At 34.8% G+C, this 21313-nt stretch overlaps 2 protein-coding genes across 2 annotated transcripts; both read left to right on the top strand.

The window, feature by feature from the left end:
* The first annotated feature begins 438 nt into the window (after positions 1-438).
* serpin-19 (serine protease inhibitor 19) lies at positions 439-7452 on the top strand. Its single transcript, NM_001146240.1, is given in 9 exon segments — positions 439-508; positions 1072-1145; positions 1624-1767; positions 2674-2877; positions 3489-3590; positions 3760-3900; positions 5192-5407; positions 6011-6149; positions 7171-7452. Coding segments are annotated over 9 exon segments (1245 nt in total). The 5' UTR covers positions 439-441; the 3' UTR covers positions 7329-7452.
* A 4624-nt stretch (positions 7453-12076) lies between these two features.
* On the top strand, positions 12077-19137 carry serpin-23 (serine protease inhibitor 23). Its single transcript, NM_001146244.1, has 9 exons — positions 12077-12146; positions 12584-12657; positions 13136-13279; positions 14005-14205; positions 15187-15288; positions 15990-16130; positions 16929-17144; positions 17546-17684; positions 18856-19137. Exons 1-9 carry the CDS (start codon positions 12080-12082, stop codon positions 19005-19007), a joined length of 1236 nt encoding a protein of 411 aa, NP_001139716.1. The 5' UTR covers positions 12077-12079; the 3' UTR covers positions 19008-19137.
* Positions 19138-21313: the final 2176 nt, after the last annotated feature.

Genomic DNA, 21313 nt, shown 5'->3' with positions numbered 1-21313 from the left:
CGTCCAAATTAAGTAATAAAAAAAAAACCACGTTGCGTGACATGTTATTCACAATTCACAGTTTAGATTCTATTAAAATAGGCAAATATAATAAAATTTTATTTCCAATTCAACCAATTTTTTGAATTCCATAGATTGATTCGAGGGAAACTCACATTAAGAATAGTGGGAATCGAGCCGCATTCAAAAATCCTTCTTCGCCACTCTGCCCAAGCGTCCGATTAAAAGCTCCATCTAAACATCACGTTTTCTAATATGTTTAAAAAAAGCCTAAATAACTATTACGATTCAAATAAATTTTATTGAGTAGCACATTCAGTACGTTACATTATTCGATTTTATCTCTAAATTAAACATTAAACAAGGAGATTAATTAAAATTGGTCTTATATAAGTGAAGCTTTAACAATTCGTATTCCAGAAATTGCAGCGAAATTTCACAATGAAGAAGTCCTTGTTGAGTTGTTTGTGTACCTTATTTGGGTTGCTAGCCGCCGGATTCATAGAAGGTTTGTAGTTATAGTATAATAATTTGTTTATTATTTATTAGTTTATGTAATTTATTTGTAACATATTACACCTTGAATTAGAAATATGTAGTCAGCCTGATCGGATGACCGAGACTTGAAAATTATAAAATCAGATTGCTTAGTACGTAATACCATTCCTGAAGATGGGAAAAGGTAAAGATAAAGGTTGTATGGAGACCTGATTTAAAGTAGCATATTGAAGTTTGTTAATATGCTCTACCACAGGTCTGGAGCAAAACGTGTTCCATCTATATTATTATAATTTGTGTCATTTCTAGTTTAGTTTACTATATTATATAAAATTTAGAAAAAATCGGATTCGAAGTCTGTTAATATTTTTTTATAGAGTTGGGTTTCAGGGCGCAGTTTAAGTCTATGTTATATTAAAAGGCTACCAGAGCCCACAGACAAAAAATATGAATATAGCCACCCGCGAGTTTCTTCTTATCATCACAACTCTTGTGCCTCCCTGGCTGTCGGTGGAGGCGCATAATTTATTAATTACTACTTGGCAATATATTATGTTTCTCTTATGCTTTTAGATAAATATCCGAATTCAAATATAGGCAACTGGCTTGCTGAAAATAATAATGAGTTGACAAGGAACTTGTTTTATGTAAGTGTAGCACTTGAAATTTCTTAAAGTATCATATCAGTCAAATACACAATTTTGCTATCGTGGCCTAAAGGATAAGAAGTCCGTCTAGTGCATTCATGATGAGCGATGCACCGGTGTTCGAATCCCGCAGGCGGGTACCAATATTTCTAATGAAGTATGTACTAATCAAATGTTAACGATTGAGTTTATGCGATATGGCAAAATTAAATGAATTACTTAAATACTTTTAATAAACTTTTTAATTAATGATACCATTTATTCTCCTGCTCTTCTCCCAGTAACCTAGGGTCGGCGAAAGATGTTTTCTCCTTCCATACTCCTCTACTATAAATTTTAATTGAAGATACCATTTTCAAAATATCCTACAAAATAAAAAATAAAAACACATTCATTCAAACTGAAGATATAAATCTTATCTTTAACTACATTAAACCTTAAGTTTTGGAAGTGTTTTAAAAAATTTATATTTTTACAGGAACTTCAAAAAGATTATCCAGGAAAATCTCTCGCTGTAACATCCGTGCCCATTTTGAACATTTTGGGGCAGCTTGCATTATATTCCAAAGGAGAAACTTTTGAAGCTATCACAGATACACTGGGAATTAGGAATAGTACTGAGGTACGTAGATGTGTATAGATTGTACCACATTAAACCAGCCTCCGGTGGGACATATGAAAAATAAAAAAATCATAATTTCATAGTTTGGTATCTATTAATACAGATTTGACAGCTAGTGAGTGACGTCGCTTGGGGCCAAAATATAAAATGATAAATTATTAGTCACCTATTACATACATGACATAACGAGATATGAACCTTAATATATTAGATTCAATGATTTAAAAATATTGATGGCTCACATTAAACTAACCGTTTTTAGTGGTGGGAGATTGAATTTTATCCCTTTTAAAATTCCTTTTTATATTATACTAGCTAGCCCGGCAGACTTCGTAGTGCCTCAATCGATAAATAAAAGACCTAAAAATTTGTATAAAATAAACTTAAAACAGACGAAAGGAATCCGTCCGACGGGGGACACATCAAAGGAAAAACAAAATTGTTATTTTTATTTAATTCCGAGCATTTTCATATTTATCTACCGTTTAAGCCTTCCCTGGACTTCCACAAATAATTCAAGACCAAAATTAGCCAAATCGGTCCAGCCGTTCTCGAATTTTAGCGAGACTAACGAACAGCATTTCATTTTTATATATATAGATTTTTGTTGACAGAATAGAAGAGATACGATATTTAGTTTGCATCACCACCACAGTAACCCCGATGAGGTACGTTGTAGATCCATGTGCCTTCAATGGTAACGAAAGAAAGATGGTCTAAAACCTCAGAGTCTAATAAAACTTAATTTTGAGCAGGTTACTTTTAATAACTCTTTTGCTGGTTTTTTTTATTTTACATTAAATTTTGTAATTCATAAAAAAAAAATCTATCATATATTATGACACTACGAGATATGAACCTTAGTTTTTATTTTTTTATTAACTGTAAATTTGAATTTGTTATTAGGTGAAGAGGACTTTCCAAATGGCAAACGAAAAGACATTTGATGACAGTGAACTTCCACTCAGATATACATCGAAAATATACGCGGATGACGAAGATCAATTTTGTCCGACTTTCAAGAAAACCTATTCGAAGTACTTTAAAGGGCAAACAGGAAATGTAGACTTCGATAGACCACAGAAAGCGGCAAAAGAAATAAATAAGTGGGTATGTATCTTCAGTAGATAAATTCCTATGCAAATAACTTATTGCATTACAAATAACTAATTGTAAAATTTGACAATAATCACCGATACCTCTAGATTTACGTTCATTTATACTTAACATTTTCTTATGCTGTTGACGTTTTTAATTGTCAAGGTGGGGACAAAGTAACTTTTTTCCAATATTTTTGTTTACTTTTATAAAACATGAACTCGATAAGCAATTAACAAAAAAAATAATCTTGACAAACAAAGTAGAAAAAGGTATGCTATGCACACTTACTAGTGTAAATCAGAATATAAATGACTCCGCCTTTATGTCTTAAAATATATTTGTGTTGCTTTTGATATTACAACAAACTTCTTAATAACATTAATTTTAATTTAACATTACCGAAGTAAAGAAGAGTAATTTACAATTTTGTCTTATCTAATTTATACCTCATATACAACTTTATTTATATATATGGATATATAAATAAATAAATAATATACATATTTGCAGTAAAAATATTATTTAAGTGTCGAACCTATATTTGTTTTCAATAAAAGAATGATTGTAAACGATTTAGTATTTTTTTCATGAATCAAACATGGCAATATGTTTTTTTATAGCTCGAAGAAGATTTCGATCAATATGGAAACGCGGATTTAGTTGATACAAGCGTAATTAAGGAGGGCGATGGCTTCGTTGTAGTTGGTTCTCTCGAACTAGAGGTAATATTAAAAGAGAGGATTTTTTAAATATTTATTTTATTGCTGTAAATTGACAGAAGAACCCAAGGTTCACTTGACGTTGACTACTGAAGTCTGTAGACATCAAATTACTCTCGGCCACGACGACATTCACCTGTTTACATATTTAACATAGTTTCAAAAATTTCAGCTTGACTACAATACTGGGCTCAATCCAACGAAAGTGAAAACAATGGATTTCTATTTAAACGCTAAGAAAAAGGTAAAGACACCTGCTTTGGTCGGAAAGGCAATCGTAAAGTATGCCAAGGTTTCGGAATACGATGCACAGGTTAGTCTTTATTTTTAGCTATATTTTTTTACTGTAGATTTAAATTGCGCCACGCTTAAAATCGGTAATTGTTCTCGTAAATAAATTGAAAAATAAACAGCTTAAAGATTTACAGCGATTTAAACCGGAATTATCAACATGCAGTAATAAAAACAGCAATAAAATACATAGAAGTACTCAGTGGACGGTATAATAAGGACAGTGCATAAGATAGATCAGAAAATGTTGGAAACCCATTCAGGAGAAGGCAGCTTTCGGATTATTTTTGACAGCACTACAGAACTCTCTCTATAAACCATTCGAGACAAGTTACAGAGAAAAGTATGGCTTAATCACAATCTACAGACGAACTAGAATCATAGCCAAATTAAGTATATTAAATAATAAAAAAGGACATCGGAATAAAAAAACATATGGGCCCAGAAAATTAATATTGGTCCTTACATAGCATATCTGCTTCCACAATAGCCTTTCATTCCTCATTTTCAACTTTGGTCTCCGGCCGTTCACGGCGTTGGTTCTGAGGCTTAAAATTTCCAGAACGAAAACGTCTCGTGCTTTCTTTTGCGACACCAGCGTCATACACATCATTAATCCGTCGAACTGTTTCTGCAGCACTGGTGTCACGATAAAAGTCGTACCCGTAAATGTATCGATATTCTATGTTTTCCATGATGCGGTAATAATTGGCGCCAAAGAAAAAAACACGTGTGGCACTCGGGGACTGCCGCGGTAAAGCTATTGCATAGCATTTTTTATCAACTTATGCAATTATAATTGGACAATAATAGTTTAATATTAAAACAATAATAAAATAAGACCACGCTATATTTATAAACATTAATAAAAGCAAACCATTAACTATCCCCTTCACACTCCTAGGAGCTTATAAGCTTATGAGCTTATGCTAGACCGCGAGAGAGAGATGGACATACTTTGCATGATGCGCACGCACGTCACATCAAGTCACGCGCGCTTATTCACAAACACTACACAAGCGCAACGTGTGAATGCATTGAACATGCGCTACGTGGTAGGCGGAGCCGGGGGTGTTAGGTTTTATTTTCGTTATGGAATTTCTTGGTTCGGTCGCCGTGCTCAAAGCCTGCAATAGAAGCTATACAATAGCTAAAGACAATGAGGAAAAAACAAATGAATGAATGTTTTCAAAACTCAAATGTACCAGCTAAATGAATTTAGAAATTTGAATTCGGAATACGCCAAAACGCTAGTTTCATGTGTAAGGACCTAATATTTATAATAAGTAATTTTTCATTCACATTTTTTTTAGTTCATCAGCATATCGCTCAAGGGAGGTGACTTCACACTATTCGCAATTCTTCCCGATGAGGTCAATGGATTATATAAGCTCACACAGAAATTCAAAAGTTTGAAAACTGACGTTTACAATAAAATCAGTCCATACCTGGAATATAAATGCGTCGAACTACAAATGCCCCTTGGACAAATACTGACTCAAGGTGACATTACGGAGGCCCTCAAAAAGGTGTGATATTTTTAAAATTATTTTAAAACTTTGAACTTAATTAATGATTTGAAATCATCGTGGCCTAAAGGATAAGACGCCTTGTGCAATCGTATCAAAGCGATGTAACGCAGGCGGGTACCATTTTTTCTAATGAAGTACTTACTTGGCAATATTTCACGATTGACTTCCGCAGTGAAGGAATAATATCATGTAATAAAAATGAAACCCGCAAAAATACAATTTGCATAATTACTGGTGGTAGAACCTCTTGTGAGTTCGCACGGGTAGGTACCACTACCCTGCCTATTTCTGCCGTGAAACAATAATTAACGTGTTTCGGCTTGAAGGGTGGGGCAGCCATTGTATTGTAAAAACTGAGACCTTACTTATGTCTCGAGGTGGGTGGCGGCATTTACGTCATTGTGTCAATGGGCTCCGGTAACCACTTAACACCAGGTGGGCCGTGAGCTCGTCCGTCGGATTGATTTATCCAGAAAGCCAAAAAAGACAAACACAAACCTACATGTTTTATTTATTATATATATGTATACATTATGAAGGATATATTTATTTATATATGTATATCTCTTATGTATTATCAATTTGAAATAAACGTTTCAGATACAGGACTTGGACATTTTGTTTGACAAAAAACGGGCCCAGCTCTGTGGTGTGACCAACAACTGTGAGCCCGGTGTAATCAAAAGTTTCTTGACCGAAACCTATCTTGTTGACAAAATAATTAAAGAAAATAGTTTCGGTATGTACCTGCAACCTTACAATTGCATAATTAATTTTACGTGACTTCCACACGCATAGCTCTTTTGAAAATTAACGTTTGGTAACATGAAATCGATTTTCTAAGAACTAAGCTTAAATATCTAGATTATTTAGATATCTGAGCTTAGTTCTAAGATTGACATTCTGTTGGCATGAATATAATAATATATTACTAATATTTAATATGAACTCAAACTGACAGGAGGCATCTCGCAAACTATGATTGTCGTTATTGAGACTATTTCGTATATTATAATCTATTCAGCGTATTAACTAACATACGAGGATTATATCGTTTAAACACGAATACGGAAATAAGGATACGCTGAGATTATGTGCACAGTAATAGAATCGTCAGAAATATAGAAACAAAATTACTAGTGCAAATTATTAAAAAAGATTGGAAGTAAAATAAACAAAATATTGACCGAAGATGAAACAAATGATAATCGAAAGAATATTTAGTTTTGACTGCTATCGCTATTCAAATTTCAAAAATAATCTTAATAGCGTTTCCCTACCTAATCACTGATGGTTTAAGAAGCTATTCCAGTCCATCACCTACCCATCCAGTTAAGCGCGGTTTGGTAGGTGAGCTCACGGGCTCAACTTGAGGGAATTTGCTAACACAAGCCCTAGCAATAGCAGTGCTTCGCTGAATCCACCGTACGATGGAATCGCGTCCCACTGAGAAGATCCGGCGAGAAACCTCAGAGGGCTTTGTCTATAGGTTGGTTAGCTCGTGGACCTCTTTGTGGTAATCGACGAGTTTGATGAGGGCAGTGACCGGTTCTGAAAGAACCTAAAAGCACCGAGAATGGATCCAGTGAATCTGAAATTTTAAATGACTTGTAACCTAAGCGGTCAGGGGTAATGCGTTTTGGAAATTCGTTGTGCACCTAGGTTTCTCTTGTTAAAAACTGAAACTATATTATTAATTTATAATTAAAATACCTTAAGTATTATCACGACAACTATTTATGGTATATCTATATTTTCAGATGAAGTGAAGAAACCCAATAAGGTAGAAGAAGTTTGTCCAGGCAAAGACAAACTGATCACTGTTGAGATTAATCGTCCATTCGCATTTTCCGTAATCAACAACGTCTTGGATACCACTCCGAAAGCATTGCTTATTGCTGGTGTTTACTATGGCTGAATAAATTATAATAGAAGCTTAATAAAGATTTGTTTCAAGGTTTAGTGTGTATTTGCTTAAAATCTGGTAGCACTTGTGAATTAATTAAATTGTAAATCAATAAATGAATTTAAAATTTAACGAATTCTTGGCTTTTTTTTCAACCTACAGTGAAATCTAAACTACCTAATGTTTACAATAGTTAAAATTGATTAATTTAAATTAATTATTGAATTGATTAGTTTAATAAGTTAGTTACCACTGCATCAAACGCCGGTATGTCCAATGAAATTTAAAAAAAAAAATCCCAAGAAATCATAATTTGTGATTGAAGAAAATTGTATTCATTTGGTTGTTTTCTTTCCTTTCTCAAGCTGAATTTTTATCTACTGGTATATATCTATATTGCAAATTTAATCTTAATCGTTTTCTCCGTCAGATAGCCATAAAAGAAGAATGCTTGTATATCAACAAAGATAACATCATTGAATTCCATAGATTCCAGGCCGCATATAGCATGTACTCTCTGAATGTGATATATTACAAAACAAACTATACGTTGTGTCTCTAGTTTATTTAAATCTAAAGAATCATCGTGCTATGTAGTCGAGTATTTAAACAAATAAAGTAGTATATATCTATTGTCCTTGGCATAATTCTTCAAATTGATGTTCGACAACTCCGTATCAGTAATCAGTAATCACTAGATTCGCCATGTTCCTAAGTGATAAGTGGCTCGGGACATTTCCAATTAAACATCCATATGGTTGAAAATAATGAAGGTTTTATATAAAACTAGCTGACCAGGCAGACTTCGTAGTGCCTCAATCGATAAAAGACCTAAGCTTTTATATAAAATAAACTTAAAACAAACAAAAGGAATCCGTCCGACGCAGGACACATCAAAGAAAAAACAATTTTTTTATTTTTATTTCATGCCGAGCATTTTCATATGTATCTACCTTTTAAACCTTCTCTGGACTTCCACAAATAATTCAAGACCAAAATTAGCCAAATCGGTCCAGTCTTTCTCGAGTTTTAGCGAGACTAACGAACAGCAATTCATTTTTATATCTCTAATAAATGAGGTATACAAAAATAAACAAGAACCAATCAAAATTTTCTTTATTTGTGCTTCAGAAAACTTCAATAGCATGATAACATGAAACTGTTTGAACCTCATTCCCTGGTCTCTGATCGCGGTCTCGTAGGTAATCATAAACTTTGAGTTCACTGAATTTTTCCTTCATTCTTAACCGCACATATTATTTATTACGTATGGGTAGTAGTAGAAAGTTTTGGGATCTTGTTGTAAAGGATGCATCAAAATGTATGTAACTACTTTTTCTTCAAAAGATATTTTCTTTATTTCAATTTTGGACATGAATGTGTCATGGTAGTGTCAATGGTTGTAAATATATATTTTATTGTCAGACATGAATATAGGATCATAATTTTTTTTAATTATTGCTTAGACGGGTTGTCGAGCTTCACATACCACCTGGTGTTAAGTGGTTACTGGAGCCCATATACACATCTACAACGTAAATGCCGCCACCCACCTTAAAATATGAGTTCTTCACCCTACAAACCGAAACGCATTACTGTGAAACAGTAAGCCGGTATCTAGCAACAAACTAAAATTGAATGAAATATAAGCCAAATTAAAAAACACCCCGAGCATTTCAGAAATTCCATGCTGAAACGCAACCATAAGAACTCCCTCCACTATCATCCTTTTCAAATTAATTATCACTCGCAGTGGAATCTACCCCATACATGTGAGTCCGCACGGGTAGGTACCACCACCCTGCCTATTTCTGCCGTGAAGCAATAATGCGTTTCGGTTTGAAGGCTGGGGCAGCCGTTGTAACTTTACTGAGACCTTAGAACCTTTATGTTGTAGACGTTTGTGGGCTCCAGTACCCACTTAACACCAGATGGGCTGTGAGCTCGTCCACCCATCTAAGCAATAAAAAAATAGTAAAAAAAGTTCATATTTATACTGTTCTTTATTACACTCAAGTATTGTACCGTCATCCACCGTGAGATCATTCTAAGACTTAGATGTATTATGGATGCAGTGAATCTGACATTATAATTTTTTTATTGCAGCATTTATTGTAGGCAGACGAGCATACGGCCCATCCGATGGTGAGTGGTTACCGTCGCCCATGGACTTCAGCAATGCCAGGGGCAGACCCAAGCCGCTGCCTACCAAATTATTTGTAACCTAAGCGGTATGTTTTAGGGAGCCTCACACTTCAAATCGCAATGGATGACTGGTTTGCGGCAGAAATAGGAAGAATGATTTTCAAAACCGCACAGACATCATTAGCAAGTGTAATGTAGTGGCTGCTATTTTATGTATTTTGCGTGATCATATTTTCCTTGCAACTTCCTTCTCGGTATGAAGAATTGTAGGTATTATAATTATATTAAACAATATTATTCTTCACGAAATTCGATGCTCCGGGAGATGCAAGCGATGTTGAAATTTGTATGGAGAAGTTCCATATTATTATATTTAAATACGAATAAAACCAAATTATTATTATATTAATACAAATAAAACTTTTCATCAGATTTCACGGTATATCATTCTTTTTGGAATTTGAGGTTATTTGACGCCATATTGGAATATCAACAGTCTAATCGGTCCGTCACTTACATAATTCTAAATTCATCGTATCCCAGAAAACATTAAAATTTGGCAGGGATATTGCAGAGTGTTTAAATTAATACTACAAATGTGGTAAATTTATTTTAAAATTTTAATTTTATCAGCGTCTGTTTTCTGAAGTACAATATCGAATAATAAATACCTCTAGTGACTTAATTTACCAAAATTTACTTTAACTACAGGAAGTGAAAGGTAATAAAATAATTCTAACGTTTTCGTATTTTGTTAAAGGATAACATAAATTTAGTAGGTTATCGATCAGTTTCATTGCAGTTTTAACTACTCTTTTTACTAATGCTATACGAGGCAGTGCAACCTACAGGCAATTAGCCTATAGAGCTAGTCTCCTGCACTCTCTAAGAATCTATTGAATATTTCCTCATAGACTGCACCCGACAGTGACTGTGAAAGATTGCATCTTAATGATTTTTACGCGTCAAAACTAGCACTATTTCCATACAATCGTACATAGACCTTTAGAAAATAGGCTTGCGCCTTGATATAACAGTGTACTGATTTATCCAAATGACATTTATTTAAAAATTATTCCGTTGACATTCACAGGTCTCAACGCCATTAACAATTTACTACAAAGTACTATTATACAATGATACACTATACGTTTTCGCATTATTAACTTCGCTTCCATTGCTAATACTCTTTAAGCTACGAGCTAGACTTCTCCGTTACCCACTCTCATTTTAGTCCTAATTGGACTGGACCGACCTGCCAAAGTCGTAAAAAACGAAGTAGAATCTTTCCGACATTTCTCGCAATACCTACTCGAATTGACGAGATATTTCTGAAAAGTTCTAATGCTTGAAAATTTTTTCATTTATTTCACAGACATTGCTCCGACTATCCGAGGGATGTAACAATATGAATATCTACGCTCGTTTTGAGAAATAAAATTAAAGTCGCAACTGCATAAGATTATTGGCTAAGTCTGGACTGCAAAAATAAATATTTAGAGTTCAAAAACAGTATAATATAATGGTCCTATTTCATTTCAATTCCTATGTGGATTTGTTTCATGCTCCAGCACTATATAAAGTCGTCTGTCATAATGTTGAAACTCTACATGATGGGGAATGGTGTACTTCACTTTTAGACATTAGAAGTGCCAAGCTGACGTCTACCTACTGTGATTCTTAACTCGATCGCATATTCCCAGACTTATTTCTAGGATACGAGTACTTTAGGTACCTTGCCTTTATGGTCAAGAGAGCTTCAAACAATTTTATAATGAGTATGTAATAATCATGAAAAATAATAAAATGTTGTTATCCAGATACCCGTATTAAAATAACACTTATAAAAAGATACACATTATAAGCAAAACTTAAACAACAATGACATCAATTTGTGAAAAACAATTTGTAAATAATAAAGCCTCATGTAGCCTTGTCTATTACATAAGATTTCACAATAAATTATAAGAAACAATAAGTTAAAAGAATATTTAAAAAGCACCAAGTATGCTAGCTACATTGTCTTTCAATAACTGACATATTTTCAGACTTCAGAGAGTCAAGGTAGGTGGCGGCATTTATTTTGTAAGCCAGGTGGCTTAATACCAGGTGGGCCGTGAGCTCGTCCAAGCTAAGTAATAAGAAAAAAAAATACTACGTTGGGTGAATGAAAATCCATAAAATTTCTTTATTATTTCAAGAAAACAGCAAGATCACAGTTTAGATTCAATTTAATAGGCAAACATAATAATTTTATTTCCAATTCATCCAATTTTGTGAATTCCATAGGTTAATTCGAGGAAAACTAACATTAAGAATAATGGGAATCGAACAGCATTCAGAAATCCTTCGCCACTCTGCCCAAGTGTCCGATCCCATCCAAGATGGAACTCGTAAAGGACACTCTAGCGAAGATCCATTTACGCGTCACGTTTTCTAACATGTTTTAGAAAACCCTCAACAACGATTACGACTCAATAAATTTTATTGTTTTTAATTAAGTACGTTACATTATTCGATTTTATCTTTGAATTAAACAAAGAGAATTAATTAAAATTGGTTTTATATAAGTGAAGTTTTAACAATTCGTTTTCCAGAAATTGCGGGGACATTTCACAATGAAGAAGTCCTTGTTGAGTTGTTTGTGTTCCTTATTTGGGTTGTTAACTGCCGCATTCATAGAAGGTTTGTAGTTAAAATTTATTTAATTTATTTGTTAAAGTTTACACATGCCTGGATCAAAACGTGTTCCATTCTTAATTTTTGTTATTGCTACATACTCGTACATAATTTTTTTATAGAATTGGGTTTCAGGAAGCTCTTTAAGTCTATGCGATATTAAAAGCCGATAGACAATACAAGGTGAATATCGCCACCCACTTTGGGACCCGGAGTCAAAGCTTCATTTGTATATGAATTATCCCAACCCATCAAAACAGAACGCGAGACTACTTATTTGTAGAATTTGGCAAGACGATTGACAATACGCCTTACCACTAGAAATGTATGCCGTGCGATTTTTTTTTAATACCACGATTCCCGTGCCTCCCTGCCTGTCGGTGAAAGCGTATAATTTATCAGCTATTACTTAGCAATATATTACGATTCTCTTATGTTTTTAGATAAGAATCCAAACGCAAATATAAGCAACTGGCTTGCTGCAAATAGTAATGAGTTAACGAGGAACCTGTTTTTTGTAAGTGTAGTACTTAAAATTTCTTATACATAGTATCATATCAGTCAAATATTATGTTGGGAATTGTATTGTAATATACGTTGTCTGTTCAAGTGATCCAATCATTCCTAAGATATTCATCAAGATATTATTATCGTAGTAATTTCTTATGTAACTTTTCACACATCGACGATATGTTCGAAATCATTTATACGGTTCGATTATCGTCAACTTTTTAATATTTTCAATATTTCTTTGTCTTTAGTGTCTCGTCTTCTGTGACCATGAAACCTAATATATTTTGAGCATGCATTAAAATATCTGCCTATCAAATTGAAATATCTACAAGTAGTTTGTGCGACATATGGAAAAATAAAATTAATTATTTAAATACTTTTAATAAACTTTTTAATTAAACTAACTGAAGACATAAATATTACATTGAACTACAATAGAGTTTAAGTCTTGGCGGTGTTTAAAATATTATATATTTTTACAGGAACTTCAAAAATATTATCCAGGAAAATCTCTCGCTGTAACATCCGTGCCCATTTTCAACATTTTGGGGCAGCTTGTTTTATATTCCAAAGGAGAAACTTTTGAAACTATCACAGATATAGTGGGATTGAAGAATAGTACTGATGTATGTAGATGTATATATGTATATTATATTATATTGTACCACATTATACCAGCCTCTGGTAGGACATATGAAAAACAAAAAGTTTCATAATTTCGTGTTACGGATTTGGTGTCTAGAGTGGTAAAAGGCCTGTAGGATTAAGATAAAAGTATATCGGTTTAATGTACACTGTAGCTACGCTGTAAATGCGAAAAAATACACAAAAAAAGACGTCGTGGCCTAAAGGATAAGACGTCCGGTGCATTCGTATAAAGCGATGCACCGGTGTTCGAATCCCGCTAGCGGGTACCAATTTTTCTAATAAAATATGTACTTAACAAATGTTCACGATTTACTTCCACGGTGAAGGAATAACATTGTGTAGTAAAAATCAAACCCGTAAAATTATAATTTGCGTAATTACTGGTGGTAGGACCTCTTGAGTCCACACGGGTAGGTAACACCGCCCTGTCTATTTCTGCCATGAAGCAGTAATGCGTTTCGGTTTGAAGGGTGGGGCAGCCGTTTTAACTATTCTGAGACCTTAGAACTTATATCTCATGGTAGGTGGCGGCTTTTATGTTGTAGATGTCTACGGGCTCCGGTATCCACTTAACACCTGGTGGGTCGTGAGCTCGTCCACCCGCCTAAGCAATAAAAACAATTTTTTTTTTATCACATATTATGACACTACGAGATATGAACCTTAGTTTTTTTATTAACTGTAAATTTGAATTTGTTATTAGGTGAAGAGGAGTTTCAAAATAGGAAACGAAAGGACATTTGACAGTGATATTCCACTCAGGTACACATCGAAAATATACGCCGATGACGAAGACCAATTTTGTCCGGCTTTCAAGAAAACCTATTCGCAGTACTTCAAAGGGAAAACAGGAAATGTAGACTTCGATAGACCACAGAAAGCGGCCAAAGAAATAAATGAGTGGGTATGTATCTTCCAGCAGATAAGTTCCTAAGTTCCTCCATTTGCAGTCTTTTTGCAAGTAACTAATTTGTTGTAAAAATATCGTCGGTAATAGTGTTGATAAAAATATAATCACCAATCTATATATTAATACGTGAAGCAAAAACTTTGTATCCCTTTTTACGAAAATTGCGCGGACGGAGGAGTATGAAATTTTGCACACTTATAGAGAATATAGAGAAGAAGTGCACAATGCTAATAATTTTTCAAAATAATGCATAAAAGATACATTAAATTAATAAAGAAAACATTACATACACTACATACCATGTATTTGACGCACACACGCATGCATACTATTTATTGTCAAACTTTTGTTCTTGGCGTCTGTTATCAAATTGAGAATAGATTAAATATTGTTGTTAATATTTTATACAGTGTAGTCTTGGCGAAATTTGTGATTATTAAAGTATAAAACAACGTGTACAAACTTACAATTCCAATTAATTATAGGCGAATTTCGACTACTGCGGGACCACTAGTACCTATAGATTTACGTAGGCTTAACATTTTCTTGTGCTGTTAACATTTTTACTTGTCAAGATGGGGAAATAGTAGCTTGTTTCCAATATTTTTGTTTGGTTTTATATAGCATGAACTCGATAAGCAATCAACAATAAAAGTCCTTGGCAAGCATAGGAGAAAAAGGTATGCTGTGTATACTTACTAGTGTTCGCTCAGTGATCGAAAAAAAAAAACAGAATAAATCATGTACTCCGCAAGATCTAGATTCATTTTATGTCTTAAATAAAAATAATAAGAATTGTCTTGACTAATTTGTAGCTTAGACACAACTTTCTTAATGTATATAATATGTATATTTGCAGTAAAAATATTATTTATGCGTCGAAGGTATGTTGGTTTTCAACGAAAGGTATGGTTGTAAAGAAGTAAGTGCTTTTTTTTTTACAAATCAAACACCACAATATGAGTTTTTTTTTAGGTCGAAGAAGAATTCGACGAATATGGAACCACAGATTTAGTTGATCCAAGCATATTCAAGGGTGGCGATGGCTTCATTGTAGTTGGTTCTCTAGATTTAGAGGTAATATTAAGGGAGAGGAAGGATTTTTATTATTTTTATTTTATTGCTGTAAATTGACAGAGGAACCCAGGGCTCACTTGATATTGACTACGTCTGTAGACATCAAAGAGATACTGCCGTTACTCATCTTTAAACCGGAGTGTCAATTTTATTGTTATGTTTTTATCGTTATGTTATGGTGAATTTTTTAGCGCTCGGATAGGCAAAAAACCTGACGGCCCATCTGGAGTTAAGCGGTTACCTAAGCCCATGAACATCAAAAACGTAAATATCGCCGAACACCTTGAAAAATCAGTTTAAAATCTCAGTTTTATTACTATAAAACTGAGATTGCGCACTGAAAAGCTGCCCCACCTTCAGGTCGGAATGCTTAGTGTTTCACTGAAGAAAAAGGTAGAGTGATAGTACCCATCTGTGCGGCCTTATACTCATAATACTCAACTACAGGAACTAATAAATTTTATGGTTTTTGTTTTCTACACGATGTTATTCTTTCATCGTGGAGGTACCTGAATTAGGTATGTATGTATTTCCTTAGAAAATTGTCTATGTACTTCCGGGATTTTAACCCCGACCTGAATCACATCACTCGATACGAGTACTGAACATCTTATCTAAGGCCACGACGACATTCACCTGTTTAGTGTCCGATTAAGTTTTACTTTTTTTGTGTTTTCATAACATCATTTCACAAATTTCAGCTTGACTACAATACTGGGTTCAATCCAACGAAAGTGAAAACAATTGATTTCTATTTGAACGCTAAGAAAAAGATAAAGACACCTGCTTTGGTCGGAAAGGCAATCGTAAAGTATGCCAAAGTTCCTGAATATGATGCACAGGTTAGTGTTTATTTTTATTTCTTTTCCTCATTTGAGATCTAAGCTGATTATAATGGTGGATACATGTTCTCGTAAATAAAAAATTAACTACAAAGCTTAAAGAATTACAATGGTTTCAATTAGCAAGGACGAGTAGTTATTTTGTTTTTTAATTTCTATAGAAGCTGACGAATATCGGCCCAACTAAGGGGTTAGCGTCTACTGTCACTTATGGACTTTTTTATTGCCTTTGAAGACCGACAAGCATGCGGCCCACCTGATAGCGAGTGGTTACCGCCGCTTATGGACGTCATCAAATACTAGGGGCAGAGCCAAGTCCTGTCTACCTCTGAGTACTCTCCGCAAGCTTCCTTTGAAGAAGGACATGTCATAGCGCTCGGGAAATTCTGTGTCAACCCTAACAATTCCAATACTCGTTGAAGGTTGTAGGAATAGTCCATGTAATTGCGATACCACGACAAAAAGGTCCTTCTTCCCAGTCCAGTACTCTGTGGACGGGTAGTGTCAGTGCATAAGACAGATTAGAAAATGTTAAAATTCCATTCAAGAGAGGTTAGCTTTCGAACTAATTCTGAGAGCACTATGGAACACTCTTTGTAAACTAAACCATTCGAGACAAGTTACAGACAGAAGCAAGATTTAAGCATAGTCCACAGCAAGCACTTCTTCAACTGAAGAGAGCCAAACTCAGTCCATTAAATATAAAAAAATTACATGGAAATACAAAAAAACAAAACCATATGCGCTCAGAAAATTAAGATTTTAGAGATTGTTCCTTCACATATAATTTTTTTCCAGTTCATCAGCATATCCCTCAAGGGAGGCGACTTGACACTATTCATAATTCTCCCTGATGAGATCAATGGATTATCTAAGCTCATACAGAAGTTCAGAAGTTCGAATGCCGAAGTTTTCACACAAATCAGTCCATTCCAAGAATATAAATGCGTGGAGCTACATCTGCCCCTTGGAGAGATATTAACTCAACTGGACATTACGAAGGCCCTCAAAGCGGTGTGATAAGATTCAAATTATGTTAAATCTTCTATTTTAAATATTTGCTAATTAATGCTCTTATCTCTTTATACTAATTAACTGTATAATTGACGAATTTGAAAAAAAAAACCTAAAATTATTTTGTACCGCATCATTGGGCTTCCGTTGGGAATATCGCTAATTGTATGAGAAACATCGATTTATTGAAAAAACCATCTGACCACATCTCACTATCATACGTTAATGGTAATATGACAAGCAATTCTGGAAATGCCAACGACAACCGCATCAAATTTCGTCACAATCGGATTGATTTATTCAGAAGCCCATAAAAGACAAACACAGACCTAAATGTTTTATTTATATACAAATATGTTCTTATTGTAAGCGTGATTCTCAATTTGAACCCAACGTTTCAGATACAAAACTTGGACATATTGTTTGATAAAAAACGTGCCCAGCTCTCCGGTGTGACCAAGAACTGTGAGCCCGGTGTAATCAAAAGTTTCTTGACCGATACCTATCTTGTTGATAAAATAATTAAAGAAAATAGTTTCGGTATGTACCTACAGTTGCTTAATTAATTTTATGTGACTTTCACAGAAAAAAGAAACCGTTCTTGTAGTTTACTCTTTAACAGTTGACTTTATTTTAAAGAACCCTTTCTAACAACAACGTTCAATGGAGAAATCTGAAATCATTTAAGATGATACCGTCATCTCGTTTTTATCATCGCACCACCCGCCACCGAAACAAGAATCATCCATACTACCTAGAGACACTTTTTTCTATTATAGTGGGTTTTCAGGGAATTTCCCTTCACGTTGTTTCATAAGTGCTGTAATATTACCCTGTTCATCCAAGGTTTGGAGAATCCTGAGCAGCAGGCAGCGGCTTTGTTTTTTTTAGCCATTTTTTCTGAGGAAATACGCACTTAACAAATGTTCACGATGACTTCCACGGTGAAGGAATAACATCGTGTAATAAAAATAAAAACCCGTAAAATTATAATTTTCATAATTACTGGCGGTAGGTCATTTTGTGAGTCCGCACGGGTAGGTACCACAACCTTGCCTGTTTCTGCCGTGAAGCAGTAATGCGTTTCGGTTTGAAGTGTGGGGCAGCCGTTGTACTGTAAAAACTGAGACCTTAAAACTATTATCTCAAGATAGGTGGCGGCATTTACGTTGTAGATGTCTATGGGGTCAAATAAAAAAAAGTAAAATAATATAAATTAAGCAGAATATTAACGAAAACTTCGAAGACAAAACAAAAGATAATAAAAATACTGTCGGATGTCGAAAACAATCTCAATATCGTTTCCCTGCTTAATCGCCGGTAGCCTAAGAAGTTATTCCAGCTAAGCGTGAACGAGTAGGTGAGCCCTAGCAAGAGCAGCGCTTCGCTGAATCTACCACACGATCGGAATCGCGTCCTACTGACAAAACCCAGCTAGAAACTCATAGGGTTTTGTCTATGGGTTAGTTTGCTTGTCGAACTCTTCATCGTAATCGACAAATTCGACAAGGGCGGTGCCCAGTGCTGGAAGAAAGCACCGAGAATGGATCCGGGAGATCTGACATTAATGACTTGTAATCTAAGCAGTGAGGGGTAATGTGTTTTGGAAATTCGTTTAGGTTTCTCTTGTTACAAACTGAAAAAACATTATTAATTTATAATTGAAATACTTAAGTCACGTCAAATATTTATAGTATATCTATATTTCCAGATGAAGTGAAGAAACCCAATAAGGCAGAAGAAGTTTGTTCAGACAAACTGATAGCTGTTGAGATTAATCGTCCATTTGCCTTTTCCATAATCAACAACGTCCTGGATGCCACTCCGAAAGCATTGCTTATGGCTGGTGTTTACTATGGCTGAATTATAAATATAAATTATAATAGAAGCTTAATAAAGATTTGTTTCAAGTTTTAGTGTTTCTTTGCTTATAATCTGGTAGCACCTGTCACTTAATTAAATTGTAAATTAATTAATAAATTTAAAATGTAACTATTTTTTTATTTTTTATTGCTTAGGTGAGTGGACGATCTCACAGCCCACCTGGTGTTAAGTGGTTACTGGAGCCCATAGACATCTACAACGTAAATGCGCCACCCACCTTGAGATATAAGTTCTAAGGTCTCAATTATAGTTACAACGGCTGCCCACCCTTCAAACCGAAACGCATTACTGCTTCACGGCAGAAATAGGCAGGGCGGTGGTACCTACCCGTGCGGACTCACAAGAGGTCCTACCACCAGTAAAATCTAATTTTAGGTCTTTTCAACTTGCAATGAAATCTAAGCTAACTAATGTTTACAGTAGTTAAAATTTATTATCTATACTAATATTATAAAGCTGAAGAGTTTGTTTGTTTGTTGAACGCGCTAATCGCAGGAACTACTCGTCCGATTTGAAAAATTATTGCAATGTTATAATATAACTCATTTTTTGAGGAGGGCTATAGGCTATATAACATCACGCTGAGACCAGTACAAGTGGAACACCAATAAAGAATGTTTCAAAATCGGGTTTTTTGTTCCCTTTTGAGAGCTTCCGCTGCGTGCGTTGCGAAAACGGTTAAAGTTTTGCTAAAATAATGTATGACAGAATTGTTCCCCTTTAAAAGTTAAAAAAAAGTCTGTGACAGCATATCTCTATATTTTAAGGTTGGCTCACTATAACCTTTTTTATGCTAAACAAATTTGTTCCAAAATAAAGCATTATATGTGAAGATAATTTTATGAAGATGATATTAGTCCCTATTCAAATAAATACGTTATGCATTACAAGTATTTAATTTTAAAGACATTTTCTCTCACTTCACTACACATTAAAAATTATAGATTTTTCTGGCTTTCTCGAGGATCCCATCATCAGATCTTGATGAATACAGGATCATTCGGGAAGTCTACCCTTTCGAACAAAAAAATAGAAAAAATATTATTAGAATCGGTTCAAGCATTTTCGAGAAATCAGTGAACATACATAGATAAAAAAATGGTGGTCGAATTGATAACTTCCTCTTTTGAAGACGGTTAAAAAGCGTGATTTTAGTACCTTAAATAAAAAAAAAAACACGCTTTTATAGAAGATGCAACTAAAAATATAAAATAGTCTTTATAAAAAATAGAAAATAAATTTATTGTAAAAATATCGTGGGGTGCGTGGTGTCAATGGTTATAAATACATATTATTATTTTATTGACGGACATGAATAGAAGGATCATCGTTTTGATGAAAAATGTTTGAATATCATAATATACGAAACATAATATATTATTATGTCAGAGGCGGTAATTACTTTGGTAGCTAAACGAAACGCAGCACGATTCCCGAGAGATGGCAGCACGATTGCGGTATCATCGGGACTCGGCTCACTTCGTGCTACGACAGAGCCTAGCTGATGGAGGTGCGTAGACGACATCACACTGACCAACCAGCTTTCTTGAAGAGCGGTGCTTCCGTCCTAAGAACTGTCATTCGTTTTCGTTTGCTAACGTCAAGAGAAGATTTTTATGTTGTTCTAAAACAACAAACGTGATTGGTGTACTCAGTATTTCTCTTAGCTCGATCACCCTATTCGCCCTTACAATGTTTGTCGATGGTGTTAATAATTGTGCCTTCTCGGCCATCATCATCAACCTGTATCTCTCCACTGCTGGGTGTAGGCCTATCCCATAGTCCGCCACAATGAACGATCCTCCGCCTTCCGCATCCAATATTTCCCAGCATATCGCCGCAAGTCATCGGTCCAACGGGCAAGGGGACGTCCAACGCTGCGCTTACCGATACGTGGTCTCCAGTCCAGAACACGTCTGCTCCATCGGCCATCGGTTCTGCAACACGTATTCCCGGCCCATTACCATTTCAGCTTGCTAATCTTTAGGACTATGTTGTTTACTTTGGTTTTCTTTGGCGGATTTTTTTTATTTCTGACTCGATCCATCAAAAAAACTCCGAGCATACACCTTTCCATAGCACGCTGAGCGACTCTGAACTTACCGACCAGACCTACGGTCAATGTCCACGTTTCAACGCCATATATCATTACCAGCAGCACGCAAGCGTTAAAGGCTTTTGTTATTAGGCATTGCGGGTTTGCTGAGTTCAAGATAATAATATGACGGAGTTTTCCATACGCAGCCCAGCCCAACTGTATGCGCCTATCAGCTTCCTTCTCAAAG

This window comes from Bombyx mori, chromosome 22 (genome assembly GCF_030269925.1).
Source record: "Bombyx mori chromosome 22, ASM3026992v2".
NCBI lineage: Eukaryota > Metazoa > Arthropoda > Insecta > Lepidoptera > Bombycidae > Bombyx > Bombyx mori.
Note: the sequence above shows the minus strand (reverse complement) of the source record. Positions and strands in the feature narration are given on the sequence as shown.

Bases quoted from the DNA above. Each gene is read 5' to 3' on its own strand.
- serpin-23 (NM_001146244.1), top strand. From the start codon at position 12,080: ATGAAGAAGTCCTTGTTGAGTTGTTTGTGTTCCTTATTTGGGTTGTTA. The intron at 14,206-15,186 runs GTATGTATCTTC...GTTTTTTTTTAG, and splicing joins CCAAAGAAATAAATGAGTGG to GTCGAAGAAGAATTCGACGA. The intron at 15,289-15,989 runs GTAATATTAAGG...CACAAATTTCAG, and splicing joins TTGGTTCTCTAGATTTAGAG to CTTGACTACAATACTGGGTT.